This window comes from Solea senegalensis, linkage group LG17 (genome assembly GCF_019176455.1).
Source record: "Solea senegalensis isolate Sse05_10M linkage group LG17, IFAPA_SoseM_1, whole genome shotgun sequence".
Taxonomy (NCBI): Eukaryota; Metazoa; Chordata; class Actinopteri; order Pleuronectiformes; family Soleidae; genus Solea; species Solea senegalensis.
Window position 1 is genome coordinate 15,608,223 of NC_058037.1, and position 21,179 is coordinate 15,629,401.

Here is a 21,179-nt window from a genome sequence, read left to right on the forward strand (position 1 = left end):
TATATCATGAAAGCCTTTGACTTTACATCCCACACAGTGGAAACAATCAGACCATCGAAGTCCCTTTTTTTGAATGTGTCCTCTTTCATGTCCAACACTCGAAAAACATTATGAATGCACCTTAAACTTAAACTCTTTGGCACTCAAAGTACCCTGTTAAATGTGATAAATTAACAATTGCAGGTCAAAGTGTCAGCACAGACACCCGAATTAACCACTTGTGTGAATAATAATCAGTGGTATATGTGGTGAATTATCCTCTCCCCAATTGAACGAAGGTTCAAGTCAGTTCCTCGTTACTTTACTCTCGTTGTGGAAGGACAAAAAAAAGAGAAGAAGTCTAATCCGTGTCTATCGTTGTGCAGCGGCACTGCTTTACGCGCTGCACCCGTTTCCTCCTGGTGCTCGGGATCTGTCCCGGGCAGAAGAGCGTGTACGTGACGGTGCTGAAGCTCTTGGGTTTGCACGCGGAGCACGACTCGAAGGCGTTCCCGTCCTGGTACACGTGCCTCGGGATGTAGAAGGAGTTGCACTGTCCGTAGCAGAAGCGGTTGATGATGGTGCGGCTCAGGCAGCCGTCCTCGCGGATCGTCTGCTTCAGCGGCTGCGTCTTGCACCAGTCCAGGCGCAGGTAGCGGCGCTCCGTGACGTGCAGCGCCTCCTGACTGGACTCCAGCACCTCGTCCGTGGAGGAAACGGGTCCGGGCCCGGGCCCGCGGGAGATGAGTCCGGTGATGGGAGGCTGCAGACATCGCTCCGAGTCGTTCGGGTTGTATTTGTTCGGGTGTGGCAACGCACTTTGGAAGGTCGCAGCGTGCGCTCTCTTCAGAAGCAGCGTCAAAACCACGGCGGGGATCAAGAGTGATTGCGGCCTCATCATTGACGCTGACAGGGAGACAAATTACGCATCAGTTAGTCTTTACACACGGATTACGCACAAGCAATTCCATTTTAATCAGCGATAATTATAATCAAATTTGACAAATTAAGATTTTAAAAAAAGGAAGCCGATATACCTGTTTATTTAAACTCCAGTGAGACTTGACAACTTCTTTTTCTTCAGGTCCAGACTTCTTCTGGCTTTATGAATGACACACTGAGGGCTTTTCTAAACTGTCTTTGAGTTTTACAGCCTGAGCAGAACACGCCCCCAACACCCTGATCCTCACTATATCTGTCTGAGAAGAGCAAAGAAGAACAAAGAAAAGAAAAAAAAACTCCTCCAAACGTTGTCATTGCAGATAAATCGTTTATTTGACTTCACAAAACAAAACAGAACATAAACATATTTGACAAGACGAAGCAACTCCAGAGAGAGATTCCTCTGCCTGTGGAGACACGTGTTGACTGCAGCCAAGTAAATAAATTCCAGTCAGAGAAATCTGTAAATGTTTTGTGTTAACAACCATTCTTTACATAACACAAAGCTTAAGTTAACTTTAAGAGTATTATCTATATTGTGCCTCTGCTTCAGAATAAAGAACGGCTTATAAATTAAAATGAAACACTAGTATATATTTTTTTTGGTTATTAATTATAATAACTCATGATTCATTATTTCTCTTTATACAACTTCTATGATACAGCTGTTGTAGATACACAGTACACCGTCAGGTATCTTAACACCACATATTCTAGTATTTTGGGGTTGAAAGTGATTTCAAAACACATTTTTAAAAACGCGGTGTGTGCAGATGCCCGGGAACTTTCCTGATGAGGATAACGAGGCTTTAACGTAGCAACCCTGATGAATGCTGATGATTTAGCGGTTTATCATATTGATTTAAGTTATGTTTTCTTCACATAACTTGATTAAGGAGTCATGTTAACTCCTGACAAATCTCTATAGCAGATATATAGCGAGAGTAAAAGAAAGAAACATGTCAGAGAAGCCTGTGATTTGAAGAATAAAACTTGTTTGACTTTGACTTGGTTTTAAATTTCCTCTCAGCCTGTGTCTTTGATTTGTTTCTTGTGAACATAAGAGAAACAACTGATGAATTGAAAATCTGTTCCACTTCCCCCCCCAGGTTGTGTGTGAACTTTCTCCACAAAGAGAAAAATACTAAATTGTTTATAACTTTAAAAAGAAATGGGGTGCACAAAACAAACCTATTCAGCAATAGAACATTTATTTTACACGTGACATAGACTCTTGACACGTGATGCTGTATCTAGAAAGCCAATTCAGCATCACAGCTGAGAGGAGAGTGCTTATTTTCTCTCTATTTTTACCCAATTCTCCTTCACTAAACTCACTATTAAGCTCCGTATTACCCAAAATGCTTTGATATCTAGTGTTAAAAACGTGTGCATCTGAGAGTGTACTACGTTGTTGCACATGCAGGGGAGTTTAGGTTGTGGTGGATTTTGTGGCGGCAGAAACGGTCGTCGACGCCTCCTCCATCTCCTCCTCGGAGAAGCGAGGAACAGATTTCTTGGCGACCACGTTGTCCAGCCTCTGGCCCATCAAGTACGGGTTGGCGCTCTGCGGAAAAAAAAAAATCGGGGAGATTTAACGTTTAAGTTTAAGAGTGCAGCAGTGTGTTTGGTGGTTAAATCTCTCTGTGCTGGTGATGTGTGTAGTGAGTGCCGTCTAAGACGGGGAAAGGGAAAAAGACAAGCGCGTAACACTATACCCTTTTTCTTCTTTTTGGTCCTCCCTTCAATTTCTGGTACAAAAGCTCCTTGTTCTGAAAAGAAAATGCAGAATGAAAGACATTAAATTGCATCTCTATTTTAAAATCTAACAAAATTGCTGTTAAATTTCCCGACGCCTCTTCAATAAATATATAAAGACTCTGAGAGAGACAGAGAGATGAATCTCCAGTGAATTACAAAGGTTGTGTGTGAATGTTTAAATGTCATCATATGATTATTCCAATAATTGATTATTAACTATTTGGATAATCGATAAATCGGTTATAGGTTGGGTTTTTTTTAACAAGCAATACAAGCTTTCATATTTTTCAGCTTCTTAAATGTGAATATTTTCTGTTTTTTTTGCTCCATTTGACATTTAAAACTGAAAAGACATTAGAGAACATCATGATTTCCAGGTTTTGGTAAAAACTGATCAGCATTTTCAATTTTTGACTAACTATTTCACACATCAGCTTGTTTGAATCCAGATTACCCACAAGTCCTTGCATCCCAGCACATACAGGACACTACAAAAGTTTCAAATCCACATGAGAAAAGAGTCTATTAGTCACACTGCTCTTTTCATCCTTAGGGATGTACGTGTTTACGCTAAAACCTCTGTGTCGCCACTCAAATATAGGAGTAGAGAATACGTGGTCAAGAAAAATTTAGAAAATACTTTCAAATTTGCATAACAGCAATATTTTTAGACACTTTCCTGCTTATTTACTTATACATATTTATATTTAAAAGTGTTTTTGGTCAATTTGTATATTCCAGATTATCACTAATCTCTGGTGATTATAAGTAGTAGTAATGAGTGTAATGTTTACTCACCCACTTGGCCAGCGCCGGGTAGTCGTGCTCTGGGTCAAAGAGGTGCTGGTGTTTCTGGAACTCTCGGCTGAACTCTGCAGTGTCCGGAGCGTTTTCCAAACAACCGTCTGCTGCTGCGAGGACAACGTGAGAGGAATCAGAGAAAAGACAGAGGACGCGTCAATGTGAGAGGAATCAGAGAAGAGACAAGAGGACGCGTCAAACAAAAACAAACAAAGTCGTTTCCCACATGTTCAAAAAACAAAACTGGGTCAAAAGACACAATAAAAACAGATGGAAATGGAACAAAGGCAGCAGTTAAAAATCAATATCAGGGGCAAATGTTATTCATTTAAGAGCAAAGCATGCTGGGAGGTAAAGCCCAGAGGCCCCACCCGTCTTTCCCAGTGGACACGGGTTTGGTGGGTCCGGGTATCCGTGGTCATCACTGAAGTCTTTGGGGACATTGTCCCCGGTCAACTCCGCCACAATGTTTGGGATGTTCCCATAAGGTCCAAGGTGCTGCAGCCCCTCATGTGCACCACCTGGTGGCAGGAAATGAGTACTACAATCACCACAAATACAATATCCAAATTACATTAAACTTCAACTTAAGGACATTTTCAGCAGTGTTTCTGTAAACACTGAGAAAAGATGATTAATGATGGTGCATTTGTTTTTGAGTGGAGAAAAATACACATTAGAACTCAGTAATAATGTAAACATAGTAAAAATAAACATGGTTTAATTTTTCATTTAACAGAACATAAAGTTTAGTTGCTAAAACCAGCACAAAACAGTAATATGTCACATTCCAGGGTTATTTATAACGTCTCTCAACATGATCGAACAAAAATGAAGGGAAATAAACATTAAATATACAGTACTAGTTACTTTAAATCCATCAATCCATCTAATATCATATATTTGCTTAAATATAACTTAATGGTCTTGATCTCCACAGTGATCATTGTTTTCCATGTCTTTTATATCTTTTGTATTTTAAAAAGGGAACATGTCACAACATTACACCATGTCTTAAATGTCTGTTAAATGTTAAAATGTCTTTCTTTTGATATTGTTCAATATCTTAGAATGGAATTTGATTTACATAGGCACACAGTAACCACAATTACATGCTAAACTACATATATCAGTACAATAAAGTATGATAAAACTACACTTGATAATACTTAGGTTTATATAGAAGGTTTGTTTTCTGTTTTACTCAGTTTTTATAGTAATTCATGGAGCATGTACAGCAATTATTATTATTATTATTATCATTAATATGTGCTGTCCTTATTTATTAAAAAGTAAAATAATTAATTGATAATTATTGTTATTACCTTGTATGCTCTGGGGCCCCACAATGTTGGTGGCCTGGTGTGCAGGATACTCCACTCTGGGTCGAGCGATGCCCAGCTGCTCCATGACGCCGTGCAGGAGCCGCTGGATATCGGCCTCAGAGACCTGGTCTACCGTGCGGGGGCTGCGGGCCGGAACCGTGCCGAGCTGCAGCCATACCAGGAGGATTCCGAGCAACGGGAACCGAACCGCCGAGATCCGCATCTCTGTCATCTGAGAAGAGACGAGACGCATACAGACGTGTGATCATGTGCAAATACAGCTGCGCTTTAATTGTGACGCACCGTGTTTGCACAGTTAATGACAATTACATGTAAACACCTGATTATAACCTTTACATCCATGTTTTTCTTTTTTTACATAGAAACCATTTGTGATAAAATGACTGCTGTAAAGAAACATAAATATTTGATAAATGTCCTTCATATGGAACCCAAACATGCATATAATTCACAATAACTGCTTCCTATAACCACATGGAATAATGGAATAATAGGCTGCTTTTAATCCTATAAAATGAAGATATAAGACATGTTGAGTGTGTTTGTTCTTACCGTGGTGGTGCTAATGATGATGGGAGCTGCCTCTTCTGTGTGCGCCACAAACCCTGTCACGCTTCACCACAATAAATGCCCACTTTTCAAAATAAAATGTCTCTCCACAATCATGATGAAAAAAAGAAAAAAGAAAACTCCACAAATAAACAAAAAATAAAGATGATTGAAGCTGCATTTAACCAAATTAAATGTGGTTTTTGAGCTTTAAAATAATGTTTTGATTGCATTACACAATTGTGTCCAGTTTTATTCTGAAGGAACATGCTCAGTATCCGGTATCCTCCTCACTGTCTATTACGCAAACCTTTGCAGGAGGGGGAGGAGGCTTCACGGTTCAGATGCAGTTGCCTGGGCAACAAAAACCCTGCCTCCTCATTGGCTTCAGGGATAATTACTGTCCAACACAATACAAGGAAGCAGGAGAGAGAGACTGCATTATCAACGGTCAATTACAGAGCAGCTTCAGTTTGTTTACGCAACACGTGTTCACTTAATGACCATTGGATTAGGTACACAGGACACATGACAGTGGCACCAGGTGCTGCTGCTGCTGCTGCTGCTGCAACTCATGTGTGTTCAGAGATGGTTTTTGGTTGTGATAAGTGTAAAATGAGCATTTTCCCCCAGAGAAATAACTCACTGGTTATTTTTTTTAGACATTTTTTGTCTCCAACAACCATGCCACATTCAACGTCACTTAAATCATGATTCTGATGTTCAGTTTGAGTCCCAGTTGCTGCCACGTCGGTTGGCTTTCTGGATATTTGTGGTAAGCAAAGGAACAGGTGCACCTAATGAAGTGGCTGTTTTATTTATTTAATTTTTACTGAAATGCTTGAGTCTTGATTGTGTGGTGCAACTGTGTAATAAGTGTATTCAGCCAAGTCATGGCAGCATGGCAGCTTTTTATTTACTGTTCTACTGTAAAGTATTTGTATATTAAGGGTTTTTGGACAATTCTGGGTTGACTAATTTTATTTTTCCGACGTCAAATCCAGTGTTTCTGAATGGTATCAATCAGCTAATCCCTTAATATAGTTAACACTTAATTATTTTAGGTAATAAGGAATGTCCACATTAATAACTACTGCTGAAAATGCTCCATGAATCACTTTAAAAACAGAATAAAAACAGAAAAATAAACCTATTCATTCAAGAACGAGACATTAAAGTTAAAGTTGTGACCTCTGGGGTATTTATGCAATTTGTTCATTAATTGTTCCACATCTTTTCAATATGATCATAAATATTACCATTAGTGATATAACACAATTAAAAGTAAAGTTTTATTGAACTCTGTGGTCAGGGAAAACTTGAAACCTGGTTTTACTTGTTCTGCAAAGTTTAATTTCGTAAAAAAGTAAAAGCTCCACAATCTGCACTCAATAATCACTCAAATAATTAATAATTGCGTCTTTATAGATGATAGATAGTTTGGAGCTTTGGTTTCCAGCAGAGAGATTTAGGGGGGAAAAAAAAGTTTAAATATTTATTCATTTGATATATACATATATAAAAGTCAAATCTTAATAAAAGTTGTTGTGAAAATTTTAAAATGTAAAAGGTTAAAATACACGTTATGTGACCTGACACCAGAAACCACTCCAGGCCAGCGTCTAAATATAAACATGTCTTTAAATTAAAATACTGAGTGGACATTTCATCATCATCATCATCATCATCATCATCATCATCACGGTGATTTCTCGTTAAACTACAGAGACGACCGTCGTCTCCAGGGCGTGAGCTGCAGTTTACCTGCAGCTGTGAGGACGGGCAGGTCGTCTGCAGAGTCTCGTCCTCGGCTCAACCTGTGGATATAATCCAGGCACACATCCCTGCAAAACAAAGAAACACGACACAAGAATAAACATCAGTTAACCCAAGACACATTTTTTGTTTTTGGCTTTTCATTTCTAGGATCATTTCTAAAATGTATGCCAGTGTTCATGTACTTATTATTTTTAGTCGATTGTCAACATTAATTAAAATACTCCCACCTACACAGTGTTTTTGATGCGTCATGACAAAAATGTGGCAATTTAAGTGTGAAAGAGTATTTTATGGTATAGGGGTATGTATATATATATATATATATATATATATATATATATATATATATTTTACAAAAAGTTTCATATTGTGTTCTTTGTAATATACTCAAGCTTAAATTTCAGACAGTCAGACAGAAAAATAAGGATTCTTGGTTACTTTGACATGTTTTCACCACTTCCTGAGTTTTTCCAAAACATGTCGAGGTAATCAAAAAAAAAAAATACACCTGAATTTTAAGATACATTTATTATTTCTCCATAATTTACCCAGTATATGCTACTTAGATCATCACTGCATAGACGTGGTCCCTGGAAACATACTTTAAAGCAGAAAAAGTAAAATTGCTACTGTATGCTCTCCTGCTAAAGGTCTATGTCTGCAATCTCACCTATAAGTGTCTTTTAATCTAGAAATAACCTCGACGAAATATGTTTTATATATATGTTTTACCGTCTCAACAGTCTGTCCTGTGGAGTCCTCGAGGCCTTGAAAATGGGACTGGAACAATCCATCACATCTGTTGCTGGTTGTGAAAACACATTTTTAATTTAATGTTATTTAAGTTTAAAACTTCCTACACATTATAGATTATATAGTGCTTCTCTTCATATGGCCTTTACCTGTACACGTTCTAAAGAGGAGGACGTTGGGGAACGTTGCCAAACCGACGCTTCTCCTGAGTGTCTGTTTGACCCCTGATGTGGACTCTTGACTCGGCTCAGAGACCGTGGGCGTGACCTTTGACTTGCCCTGATTCCAGGGCGCGGTCTTCACAGAGCGGATCACTACATACGTGAAAAAATAAAGACAAAATAGAGTTTTTTACTTTTACTTAAGTATATTTTTTGGAAAGACTTTACTTCGATGCATTTAAAATCACATTTGTGACAGAGTAAAAAAAAATGTTGGCTTGAATTTAAAAAATAAAAAACATTCACACACCAGAAACAGTGGCCATGAATGAGGACGACGACAGGTGAATTTCTCACCTTTAAAACTGTGTCTTTTCCTTTGTCCTTTCTTTGAAGGAGCGCTTTTCGGACAACGGAAGTTCAACAGGAATTCCACACTGTCCATTACAGCCTTGGGAATCACACCTAATGAATTAAATATAAAGTAAAGATCAACATTAATATATTATATTAAATCAAATAATACAGAAATAAACAGTTTATGACCAAAAAGGTGAGGATTTTCGATGAAGGCGCCCAGGACGAGGACTCTGAGCTCCAGTCGTCCTTCAGACATCTCGGCCTTGTTGGGCGGAGGCAAAAGACACGGAGCGAAGACGGTAGCAAGGTTAGAGCTGGTCATCAGGTTCTCTGAACATCTGAAAGCAGCAGACGCATAAAAATCATCCATAATGCCTTCAAACTTTGTGGAATGGGATCCAAAACCCCTTAAAAAGGCCTGAATTAAATAAACTACCAATTAGTATGTTTGTATAAGTGTATAATTGCTTCAAAATTAAAGTTATTCTGGTTTTGTAGCCTCATAATGAGCTTTTTTGTGAGTATTTTTTGACAAGGGCCTTGCTTTATGAAGGTCACCAGAGATTATAAGGCCCTCATTCGTTCACTCACCTTTGGGAGACCTTGGACAGGAAGTTGAACAGGTAGTGCAGACAGGAGGCGTTTCTGGCCGGTAACAGGCAGGACAGCAGCTGTAGGGCTGACGTCCTGTCCTGCACGCTGGTCAGAGACTGAGCTTTGAGCAGAGACTCGTGGAGCTCGGAAGGAAACAGAGGCTCAGGCAGTTCCCTGCAGAACTGTTTGATCAGAGTGGCCACGTCGTAGGAGAGTGCGCCACACAGACTCCCGTTTCCACTGTTCAACTTAGACTGAAAGTCACAAGCAAAAATGTGTTGTGTTTTAAAAATAACAGTTTATTTTATTATTTGAATACATCACACTTTCAAATGCTACATCACATATTACATGCAATAGGTAGATTATCATCAAACACATGTACATGATATTTATTTTGGCGTCACAGTTTGTGTTAATATGCAACTGACAAAGATTTGTTTCAAACAATATTCTTTAACACAGGCACTAAACAAAATAGGAAAAGGCTGAAGCACACATCTGATTTTTTTGCTTCTCTCATCTACTCCATGAGATATCGGTTTTAGTGCTTTTAAGGAATTACATTTTCTGGTTTCTTTGCTCCAAAGAATGTCATTAAAGCTAAATAGTTTTTGGACAAAACAAGACATTCGAGAACCTTTCATACCTTCTTGGTATGAGAAACAACATTTTCTGACATTTTATGGACCAAGCGATTACTCGATTAATTTAGGAAAACAATCGACAGATTAAACGGTTATCTTTAGCTGCAGCCCTAAATATGTAAGTATATGATATTACCACCAGACTCGCAAGATGAATCAACTGGTAAAGCAAAGACTATATTGATATTTTTGGAATACATTAATCAGATTCTTACCCTGAGGGATTTGATGCGAGGAATGGAGCCTGGTTTTCTGAACAGGCCCACGGTCGCAGCTCGCTCCAGGAGAAAAGAGCAAGCGTCCACCAAAAAACTGAGACACAAAATCACATTTAAAACAAAACAAAACAAAAAGTGTGTTTTTTTTTTGTTTGTTACTTCTTGTGGTTGTGTGTGTGTGTGTTTTTGTTGTTTTTTTTACCAGGGCACGAGCCCAAACTCAGGGATGTAGTTCCTGGGGACATTTTCCAGAGGGACACCAAAGATTTTTGAACCGCCGATTAACAGTCTCTCCTTCTTCCTCTCAAAGCTCCTCACGGTGATGCCGTGAAGGACCTGGAGGTGAAAGCGAATCACGTTACTGTCTGTGACGTTCATGATTCTTCATGTACAAACAAACAGTTAAACGACACTAAAGACAACTGAAGACTCGAAGGAGGCAGGCTAATTACGCTCATTCTTATCACCTGTAACACAGGAAGTGACGAGTGGTGCATTCAGGTGACACAGGAAATTAAGTACATTTGAGCTTTTAGCCGCCAAAAAAGACCGTGGCAAAAACCCATTTCTGATGATTTGATATGTTTTAAAGTTAGCATGTTTGTGACATTTGGTCTGTTGTAGAATTCATTTTAAAATGTTACCATATTGAGACAATTTACCACAGTCTTGTATGAAGTTGAGTATCTTAGCAGAAAATAACTTTGGTAGAAGTTAAAGTCACTTTTTTATAATATTACTCAAGTAAAAGTCTTAAAGTATATCACATTTACTGTTCTTACGTATCAAAAGTAATTTTCTGATATAAAATGTACTTGGGTTTTAGAAATAAAAGTATTAAAAACTGTGAGGAGTAAGGATATGTAGGGCAAGTTATCTTTCAACAGGAAGGTTGTGGGTTCAATTCCTGGCTCTGATATGTTTCCTTGAGCAAGACACTTAACCCCATGTTGGAGCGTGTGAATGGGTGAAAACTGTAGTGTAAAGCAGCTCATCATGAATAGAAAAACTCTCTATAAATACAGACCACAGTACCAATTCCTCTTCTTCTTCTGATTTTATTTGGTAGTAACGAGTAACAAACAGAGTTAGAGGAATTTAATCTTGTTTCTTTTATTAAAAGAAAATAACTTTTCCAGCTCCATATGAGGGCTGCTGGTGCCAATCTCACCTGACATAGGGTTAAAGCTGGGGGTCACACCCTGGACAGGTCCCCAGTCCATCACAGGGACAATTACTCACTCACTCACACCTGTGGACCATTTGAGAGTGTCCAATTACCCTCTGCATGTTTTTGAGGAAACCAGAGAAGACCCACGCAACAGGGAGAACATGCAAACTCCACCTAGACCTGGATTTTAAACCAGCAACCTTCTTGCTGTGAGGCAACAGTCCAACCAGTGCTTTGACAAAGACTCCATGACTCCAGATTAGTATTAAAAGCAACTATTTTTTAATAACAACAGTACATGTATATACAGCAAAAATAGAGCACAGTAGAAATATAGATAATCAGAGGGAGAGCTGGTGTGTTTGGTTGTTTTTTTTTTTGATGCTGGCTGGAGAATTTAGAAGCACTTCCTGTGGACGATGGAGGGGCCAGCCTCATCGTACTCCTGCTTGCTGATCCACATCTGCTGGAAGGTGGACAGAGAGGCCAGGATGGAGCCGCCGATCCAGACGGAGTATTTCCTCTCAGGGGGAGCGATGATCTGGAGGAGAAGAGGAGGAGAAGGTTGAGTACATGAATTTATAATGAGATTGACAGGTCAGTGCTGGTCTCTGTGGGCTCACCTTGATCTTCATGGTGCTGGGGGCCAGAGCCGTGATCTCTTTCTGCATGCGGTCAGCGATACCGGGGTACATGGTGGTTCCACCGGACAACACGTTGTTGGCGTACAGGTCCTTACGGATGTCAATGTCGCACTTCATGATGCTGTTGTACGCAGTCTCATGGATACCGGCAGACTCCATACCTGAGCGGGTGAGAGAGAGAGATTTTTAACAGACTAATATGGGACTAAATTGTGTTATTGCAAGACAGTACTGGGATCTCAGGGTTCCTTTGTTATTCTTTTTAACATTAAATCAATTAAATAACTTAACATTAAATATCAGCTTTTAAAGTGCAGGTAACTCAGTTTTACACAATCAGAACCTGAAATACAGGCGCTTTATTTTATTCCTGCCCTGCCTTTACGCACATATTAAGAAAATGAACTAGATTTCTAATGCCTAATTTTAGTATATATATGTAAATATTATACTTTTTGACTATTACTTTTCTAAAAACACAAGTCTACTGGGCCAGATGAAACCCTTTGGCTGGCCACCTTTGGCCCACGGGCCCCACTTTAGGCAGCCCTGCTGTGGAGTCCTAGTCCATGTCAACCATGAATTATTGTCAAATAAATATTTTTTTTGTCTTGTTCTTTCTTTAAAATGTATATAATTAATTCTACTGTGAAACTGTTAGGCCATAATCTTCATTAAGGCAAGAAATAATAATCACTTTAATGACTCACCGATGAAGGAAGGCTGGAACAGGGTCTCGGGGCAGCGGAAGCGCTCATTGCCGATGGTGATGACCTGACCGTCGGGCAGCTCGTAGCTCTTCTCCAGGGAGGAGGAGGAGGCGGCGGTGGCCATCTCGTTCTCAAAGTCCAGGGCCACGTAGCACAGTTTCTCCTTGATGTCACGCACAATCTCACGCTCGGCTGCGGGGAGGAGACGTGACACAGTTTAGTCGAGACAGAAAAAACAACAGCAACATGACATATATGATAAACTAACAGAGTAACATGGAGGTAAAGGAGCACATGTATCTTCTTTATCGCCTGCATTTTCAAGTTAAAACTCATTCAAATTGATTTTAAATGCAGATTTGTCAACTTTGCTGTACTTTGCCACCACTGCAATTAAGAATTACCATTTAAAGTGACAGAAGCCACAGTGGCAAAGTCCTTATTCACACTAAAACAGAATTTTCTATTCCATCTTTTTCCTTTTTTGTTGTTAAAAAGTTTTCCATAAACACAGCATTGTTTACAGAGATGTCTTCATGCTCACAAAACCATCCTAAACACTGTAGTTTACTGTATATGTGAGGCCCATACGTGGCACTGTAATACTGCCACAGAAACAAATCCAAACTGGAGGAGAAAACATGGATACATATGCATAAAGCTAAAAAGTTTAAGGGTTATAATGTTCGCATGTGTCCAGGTCTTTGGTTACAGTAAAGGTAAGTGACTGTAGTGTATGAAAACCTCCAGAATAACCCTTTAAATTGCATAGACTTATGTCTAGTTGAGGTTTTCTTACCAGTTGTGACGAAGGAGTAGCCACGCTCTGTCAGGATCTTCATCAGGTAGTCGGTGAGGTCACGACCGGCCAGATCCAGACGCATGATGGCGTGGGGCAGAGCATAACCCTCATAGATGGGCACGTTGTGGGTCACACCATCACCAGAGTCCAGCACAATACCTGTCCAGGTAGAGAAGAAGACAGTTTGTGAGAAGACAATTTAGACTGAGTGGTTTTTATCCATCTCTGATGTTCTGTAGACTCACCAGTGGTACGACCAGAGGCATAGAGGGACAGCACAGCCTGAATAGCCACGTACATGGCAGGGACGTTGAAGGTCTCAAACATGATCTGCGTCATCTTTTCCCTGTTTGCCTTGGGGTTGAGAGGGGCCTCAGTCAGCAGGGTGGGGTGCTCCTCTGGGGCCACACGGAGCTCGTTGTAGAAGGTGTGGTGCCAGATCTGGGAAAAACACGGGAAAAGGAATGAGTGGATTGTAACATTTTGACAGAGGTCTCTCTCTGTGTATGATCTCCAGTTCTCACCTTCTCCATGTCATCCCAGTTGGTGATGATGCCATGCTCGATGGGGTACTTCAGAGTCAGGATACCCCTCTTGCTCTGGGCCTCGTCTCCCACGTAGCTGTCTTTCTGACCCATACCTACCATGACGCCCTGAGGAGAAAAAGGACACATCTCAGCATCTCCCAAACACGTCTGTCATGAAACTTTTTTTTTTTAAAAAAACAACGCGTGGCCTTGTCCTACCTGGTGACGAGGACGTCCAACGATGGAGGGGAAGACGGCGCGGGGAGCGTCATCACCGGCAAAGCCAGCCTTGACCAGGCCTGAGCCGTTGTCGCACACGAGGGCGGTGGTCTCGTCGTCGTCACACATGTTTGCTTGTTTCTGGGCTGGCCTTCTGTTGGTGACACATAACACGGAAAAAACACGGGTTAAAATGTGACTTCTGTTTGATTCAAGACGTTACTTTTGTCTATTGTACTACATTGAGGAACTCTTACTTATTACCTACTATTTCTACCTACTAAGAAGAAGTGTGGGACAATGTTAAGTATAAAGTGCTCTAATCTCCTCTCTGAGTAACACAGCTGCCAACAATGCCAAAACAGGACAAGGCTTGATAACCAACCCCTCCCGCACACACACCCTCAACATACACACACTTGTAGGTCTATTTAAGGCCTTGAGACCCTTGTCGGCCTCCTCCCTCCTCCTCCTCCCTCTACCTCTGTATCCCATCATTAAGCTGCATGGAGCCAGTCAACAGCTGAGGTGGTGTGTGTGTGTCTTCTGACAAGTGTCTGCTCAGCTGTCTCCTCACACACACACACACACACACACACACACACACACACACACAGGCAGCTCCTCTGTTTCCAGCCTGACAGCAGTGGTGTTCAAACAGAACTCGACCATTTAAAATCAATGTGTGTATCTATGTGTACTCATATGGAGATCAAAACCGCAGCTGTCAGGTTGACTCCTGGAGACGTGAGGACAGTTTTCTACTTTTTCTGATGATCAAATCAAATTCAATCCATCCTCTGTATGGGCAAAAAGAGCTTTGTGAGTTTAAAGTAGACAAACAATCCTCTGATGCCCCAAACAAATGTTTTAATCATACTTGATTTTCTTTCACCACGAAAAACCTCAGCAAGATTAAAGAACCCCTGGCCACTAGAGGTAGAGTACACCTTACATCAGAGGCCTTAAATTTGCACTTACTATCAAGTTATAATGAGTTATTTCTGTATGCCTTTTTCTACTGACCAAACTAGACACAAACTGTGAGCTTGAGTTTGTGCAATAAATACTTATTTTTCAAAATGTAAACCTTCAAATGTGTCTAAAGTATCTGCATTGGCTTAAAACCCCCCAATATAAATGTCCTCAGGTTGTATCTGAGATGAGTTAGAGCTGCATCCACGTCACTGTCAGTCAGTCATCATCTAACCGTTTTATCCTCCACCAGAGGGTCGTGGGGGGTGCTGTGCCAATCTCAGCTATATCGGGCGATAGGCGGGGTACACCCTGGACAGTTCGCCAGTCCATCGCAGGGCCACACACAGCTAGAGACAAACAACCATTCACTCTCACACTCACTCCTATTTAGAGTGTCCAATTTACCTAATCCCCACATTGCATGTTTTTGGACTGTGGGAGGAAGCCGGAGAACCCGGAGAGAACCCACGCACACACGGGGAGAACATGCAAACTCCATGCAGAAAGGCCCTTGTTCCAACCGGGGCTCGAACCCGGGTCTTCTCGCTGCAAGGCGAGAGTGCTAACCACTTCAACACCGTGTGGTCCCTTCCACGTCACTGTAACATCCTCAAATCTCACATTATGCCCAAATCTGTGGTATAGGTAACCTGATCATATAAAGCAACAAGTGTCCTTCCTATTCTCCCTTTTTTCTTCTTCCCTTACAGTCACATTTGACAACAAACCAGCTACTCTGATCACAGAGACACTGTACAAACACATGTCCATGCTGCAGCAGCAGCAGCAGCAGTCACACACACTGTATCACTGTATCCTCCCTCTTCCCTGCTCTTCACCACAAACCCAGCAACAGAAGTGCAAAAAGGACTCACCAAGATGTAACCACAAGACTGGATGTTCCACTGGGACAAAGAGTGAGGGTGTGAGAGGCTCCTTAAATATGTCACGGCGTCCGGAGGCTGAGGGGGCCGGGTGGACCGGGTGGGCCGGGGGGGGGGCGGGCTCAGGAGTTCACACAAGCCCAAATTAAGTGCTGCTTGGCAAAATGGTCCAGTAAAATGGCTCCAACACCAAACTTGACAATAAGTTGCGCTGGAGATGAGCGATAACACACACACGTGAATGTCATCTGCCTGGATCAGTGAAAAAAAATGGGATTGATGCAAGTTGTTCATATTTTTATGATTCAGGCACTTAATGATCCCCTTAAATCACACTATTGACATTTTAGACTAGACATTAGAATTGTACAGTGAAAAGGAAAATGGTTGAATACCTTAAAGAAATCTCTTTACCTAGGTTAATTCATACTAAGATTCTAAGGAGAGAAATTGCTTACTTTAAATTTAAATGGACTTAATTCATTCAAAGTGTTTTTTTACAGGTTTATTGAACATTTTCCCTTCACAGTGCACTATGTTAACAGATACTGATCAACTCAATGGATTCGGGACTGGTGTTTGGATCAGTTATGAGCAGTTTATTTTCCTGCTGCAGCAGCATCTTTCTCCCACATCTTTGTTGGAGATGCCCTTCACTTCTCTAAGGATGTGCTAATATGACTAAGCTCAAACAGGCCACTGGGGAGGGTGCGAAGGAAACCCGAGACCTCGTCTGAGCGACTTGCTCGAGGAGCCGTCTAAGGGAAGCTGCCTGTGTGGTGGACTGCCGGTGAGAGAGGGTGGGGGTCCAAAAACATACCAGACAGCTGAGATGCAATGTTGTAAGGGCTGCTTAGGGCAGTGCCCAGACCTCCAGCAGACGACAGATCCCTGAGGATGGCCTGCGCGGCAAGTGACTGGCTGCGGCTCTCGCCTCTGATTGGCTCCGGTGTCTCCTTTTAGGGGAATGGAGTGTGACAGGTGCCTCTAAGACTGACGAGAGCTTGGGGTCCTTATTCGTCACCTTGCACCCCCATGCTGGAGGCCTATCAGGCCACTGTGACTGCAACAGGAATGTAAACACCCCCCCTCACACACACACCATCAACACTTTGAAATAGTCCATGTGCTGTAACGTATCTCAGAGACAGACGCTACTAAGGTACTTGTTTATTTCTATTACGAGCGTTTTTACGTAGTGGAGGCAGAAAACATGACCATTTCACAGTGTTTTATGCTGCCCTAGAAGGGATTGCTGTATCCACCTAAAACTTCATATGTTAGACCAAAGACCGGTGGCCCTGAACATGTTTAGGATTGTGGTCTTGACCAAAAAGGAAGGCAGCCATTACAAGCAGGAAGTGCCGGATCCAGGGCCGATGCAGTTGACCCGCAGATGCGTGGGGAATGAAAACTGCTTGTGGTACAAGTTACTTTTAAATCACATTTTGGTTCATCTGTACAAAAGGCTCTTTGCTGACCAAACTTCTCATATTACAGTTATTAGTCACCTTATACTGTAGTGTGTTTTACAATCTGTACATCAAGTGACACCCTCTGTCCTTATAGGCCCTTGGTTGGAGTCAGAGCTACTCAATCTAACTTTCTCAGATGGTTGAATTCCATATTACGTTTGACTAAATTTTAAAGCTCCAGTGTGTCGCCAAAACCCTCTCTATCGTCACAACGAGGAGAGCAAAGCAGTGAATTAAAGTTTTGTTTTTTTATCAGTTACAATCTAAAGATAAACAAAAAAAACGAGCTGCTGGAAGTAAAAACAGACATGAACTGAGCTTCTGCAGTGAGTGACAGAGACGCTGCTGTAAAGACACACACATCTTCTCTAGCTGCAGCTTCACTGGAAATGTGGAGTCAAAAGAGATGATTTATACAAAGATTAAACATTTCTTAATTGTAAACCATCTTTGAAGTCAATTTATGGGTTATATTTGAATTCAGTGTTGTTTCTTTAGTCACAGTTCAGCTTATATGTATAATTTACTACAGTCAACAATGCAGACCGCAGATTCGACACATTGTTGCTGTATCTTCACTTTTTTACATCCACAACTCGCCCTCCGAGTTTAATACCATTTAACACAAAGATTATAATTTTTATAATCCTTTAATGTGTCGACTATTTTCTCAATTAATCCAGTTTGAACTGTAGAATGATAAGCATTTCCCAAATGTTAAAATAATAATGTTTTCAAACGTCTTATTTGTCCACAAACAAAGGTGATTTACGTTTAATGATCTGTGTTATATGGAGCAAAAAAACACCAGAAAATATGACATAAGAAGCTGAAAAAAGTAAAACTCATTGCAGATCTAAAACAATATCCAACTAATAAAAATGATAGTTGTAGATATTGTTGCCACTTCTGTAACCCTAGTAGTCAGGGGAGGGACCAGACATGAAACTGGTGTTTCTGTGTTTTGTCAGTTGCTCCCTCTTTAAGTTAAAAGAAGCACTTTGCTTCTTTTTGTCACATTGCTTCTTTATCACCAGGCCATTTTCAGGATAAAGCAGATCGGTCTCAAACGGGTCATGGTTTTGAGGGACATTCGTCCTTATAAGGACATGTGGGAAGCACACACGGTCTGTCTGTCTTGACAGCTGTCCTCTCACCGAAACCCCCCAACATACACACACACACACACACACACTCATGAACACACGACAGCAGCTGTTAGCAACAACTGTGTCTTTACAGCCGGTCCAGAGTTTTGTTTACCATTCGCACTACATGTTGTTTTTACTGAAGCATTCGATTAAAGTTGCATGTAAGAAAGAAATATACACACAAAAAAACAAGCTCATGCTACTTTTGTCACATTTTCTGCAGTACACGATTGAAGCAAATGATAAAACACATATTTTTTACAGTGTATGAACATATAAATAAAGTTTTTTTAAAGCTGCAGTCCATGGATTTATATATTCCATCTCTATGAACAGAAACATGATTATATAACTGCTGTATCCTATAACAAAAAAAAAATAATTATACATATGTATATATCTGTTTTTGTTGTGTTTTCAGTCATTCTACAACTTCTTTGCAGTCGTCTCACTTTAATAGCGCAATGTCGCTCCATCTATCATGACATAAAATTAACTTCTTCCTGTGTGCAGTGCGAGACCTAATCACCGAGATCTAAACACAGCTATAGTGAGAAACACTCAAAAAGTCCCATTTTAGTCAAACTAAGACAATAATTTGGTTTTCTTGATGTCATGTAAACACATTAATCCGAGTAAAATCGAGCTAGTCTTAGTCGGACTAACATACCTGGATAATTCGATTCATAGTCCAATTACTCCTGCACGTATTCACTTAGTCGGGCTGGAGTTGGACTTGGCGTTCTGCACATGCATGTCCTCCCCAGTCTTTGACCTGGAAGTAGAAGGAGACGACGTATAAACTGCAGTATTGTTGACAGTAATCATACGTTGGCGTGCGTAACGTATAGAACCACAGCATGGTCCATCTCACTGTCTATCTCGCTGGACGCTGTTTGTTTTTCTGTGTTGTAAAGGTCAACAAGAAACTGATTCCACACGCACCAGCTTATAGAGAGATACAGCGCCACCTACAAGTTATCCAATTGTCGGCATTAGTCGGACTATGGCCTTAGCTTTTTTTCCGATTATTGTTATTTCTCACTATATCATTATTAGACAATTAAATACAGTTGTACAGTTTGTCTAAGGTGTAAATTTACAACAGCGAGGAGTGAATTCTGGACAGTGAACAACATTCTCCTCTCAGAGTCACAGTGCTGCTGCCCCCTGGCACCGACAGCTGTTGTCACAATGTGGCACACGCCTGGTGTAAACAGCTGACGGCTCAGCGGAGGAGCTTGACAACGGTCTCCCCTGCATGTGTGGAGACCTGTTAATCACAAACGTCACATTTGGTGACTGTAAAACTATTACACACGAGGCTGAGAACAAAGATGGGATGTGATGGTGGCGCAATGGAGGTCCATGATGGCTCCAGACATTTGTCATCGCCCTAAAAATACACATTCAACAACCTGAACAATAAACACAGTGTTATATCGTATATCTGTGAATTAATTCAGTTTAAAAACAAAATAGTTGAAGAGCCCCCTATAATTGGATATTAAAGAACTGTGACCAATACATTTAATAATTAACTGCTTAAAAAACTTTAAAGAGTTATGTTATTTTGTGTTTTGAAGACAACTATATATTGTCTAAAACGGCGATAAGTGAAACTACTTATACAAATACTCAAATGAGGTTCTCTTTATTGGCTCTCAGTTAATTTTAAACTTGATTTTATTGATTACTTTTAATTACAACCACTCTCTGTCACACTGGTGAACTCCATATTCTCCTTTAAATCTCTTTTAAAAAATTTATTTTTTTCACTCAATCTCAGTTCTGACAGTTTTATTGATTGATTGTCACATTCATTTTATACAATTGTTGACAGAACAAGCTGTTTTCATTCTGTCTTTACCATTTTATTCTAAGTTTAGTCTATAAAGCTCTTAAAGTCATCTTCCAGATCCGAGCAGCAGACTAATCAAAAAAACATCTGGTCAATTTGAATAGTTTTACTATACATGGCAAAGAAACAACCAATCGTCCATCCGTCTGCGGTAAATGACCAGTGTTGAAACCTCATCATCAAGTAGGCACTGCAAACACTTTCTCAGATAGTGTCAGCTCTATAAATATGTGGGGGCTTAAAAGTTTCCATGTCAGCGCTCCATTGTCCTGTGTGATAAAGGGATCTGCAGCAGGTCCACAGTGCTGCGTATTTACTGTGATGAGGTGAACAAATGCATAGGATTGTATATGAAAACGTACAAGACATACAAAAAGGTCTGTGTATTGTAAGAGTGGGAATATTGTATCAGTAGAGAATAATACAATGTAAATGATAGTTTTCTTGTCACATGACATGGAAGCCATTGTTCAGATAATTTCTTTTAAATAGATATATATGTAAACATACAAAAAGATAAAAGTTACAGTGCAGGCTTTTGTGAAGTCTCTACACCAACACAATCAACTCTTATAAAAGTACAAAACAGTATGAAAATAACACGAGTGACGGCAAAGTTATTAGCTTTAGGGAACTATACAATAATAGAGTTGAAAGTAATATTAAGACTGAAAAAGTGAGTCTACAATATTCTGTATCAAAGAAAGAATATATGAACAGTCACAAAATATAAGTCGCACAAAAACCCAATACAAAGAGAGACATGGTAGCAGTTTTAGAAGTAAGTTTGTTCCTATTTTAAATAATAAAATGGTTTTAAATTGAAATGTTTACATTAAATATAAGAAGATTTGAAACCGGTCTTGA

General features: G+C 40.3%; 4 protein-coding genes across 5 annotated transcripts; all 4 read right to left on the minus strand.

Annotated features, from left to right (window-relative positions):
• Nucleotides 1-1,186, minus strand: grem1a (gremlin 1a, DAN family BMP antagonist). The gene is made up of 2 exons (XM_044049895.1): nucleotides 1,017-1,186; nucleotides 1-885 (listed from the first exon to the last, which is right to left on the minus strand). Exon 2 carries the CDS (start codon nucleotides 878-880, stop codon nucleotides 341-343), a length of 540 nt encoding a protein of 179 aa, XP_043905830.1. The 5' UTR covers nucleotides 881-885; nucleotides 1,017-1,186; the 3' UTR covers nucleotides 1-340.
• A 46-nt stretch (nucleotides 1,187-1,232) lies between these two features.
• LOC122784573 (neuroendocrine protein 7B2) lies at nucleotides 1,233-5,463 on the minus strand. 2 transcript variants are annotated; one of them, XM_044049894.1, is made up of 6 exons: nucleotides 5,382-5,463; nucleotides 4,809-5,040; nucleotides 3,855-4,004; nucleotides 3,481-3,590; nucleotides 2,640-2,693; nucleotides 1,233-2,488 (listed from the first exon to the last, which is right to left on the minus strand). In XM_044049894.1, exons 2-6 carry the CDS (start codon nucleotides 5,038-5,040, stop codon nucleotides 2,354-2,356), a joined length of 681 nt encoding a protein of 226 aa, XP_043905829.1. In that variant the 5' UTR covers nucleotides 5,382-5,463; the 3' UTR covers nucleotides 1,233-2,353. The 2 variants fall into 2 exon arrangements, with proteins under 2 accessions (XP_043905829.1, XP_043905828.1); XM_044049893.1 differs by having other exon boundaries at nucleotides 3,481-3,593.
• Nucleotides 5,464-6,708: 1,245 nt separating this feature from the next.
• Nucleotides 6,709-10,411, minus strand: LOC122784572 (rho GTPase-activating protein 11A-like). The gene is made up of 8 exons (XM_044049892.1): nucleotides 10,093-10,411; nucleotides 9,888-9,984; nucleotides 9,023-9,279; nucleotides 8,618-8,769; nucleotides 8,429-8,536; nucleotides 8,060-8,224; nucleotides 7,890-7,962; nucleotides 6,709-7,222 (listed from the first exon to the last, which is right to left on the minus strand). The coding sequence occupies exons 1-8, from the start codon at nucleotides 10,266-10,268 to the stop codon at nucleotides 7,099-7,101; spliced, it is 1,152 nt and encodes a 383-aa protein (XP_043905827.1). The 5' UTR covers nucleotides 10,269-10,411; the 3' UTR covers nucleotides 6,709-7,098.
• A 909-nt stretch (nucleotides 10,412-11,320) lies between these two features.
• On the minus strand, nucleotides 11,321-15,889 carry actc1a (actin alpha cardiac muscle 1a). The gene is made up of 8 exons (XM_044049110.1): nucleotides 15,817-15,889; nucleotides 13,964-14,117; nucleotides 13,742-13,870; nucleotides 13,463-13,658; nucleotides 13,215-13,376; nucleotides 12,416-12,607; nucleotides 11,685-11,866; nucleotides 11,321-11,602 (listed from the first exon to the last, which is right to left on the minus strand). Exons 2-8 carry the CDS (start codon nucleotides 14,090-14,092, stop codon nucleotides 11,459-11,461), a joined length of 1,134 nt encoding a protein of 377 aa, XP_043905045.1. The 5' UTR covers nucleotides 14,093-14,117; nucleotides 15,817-15,889; the 3' UTR covers nucleotides 11,321-11,458.
• Between the last annotated feature and the right edge of the window lie 5,290 nt (nucleotides 15,890-21,179).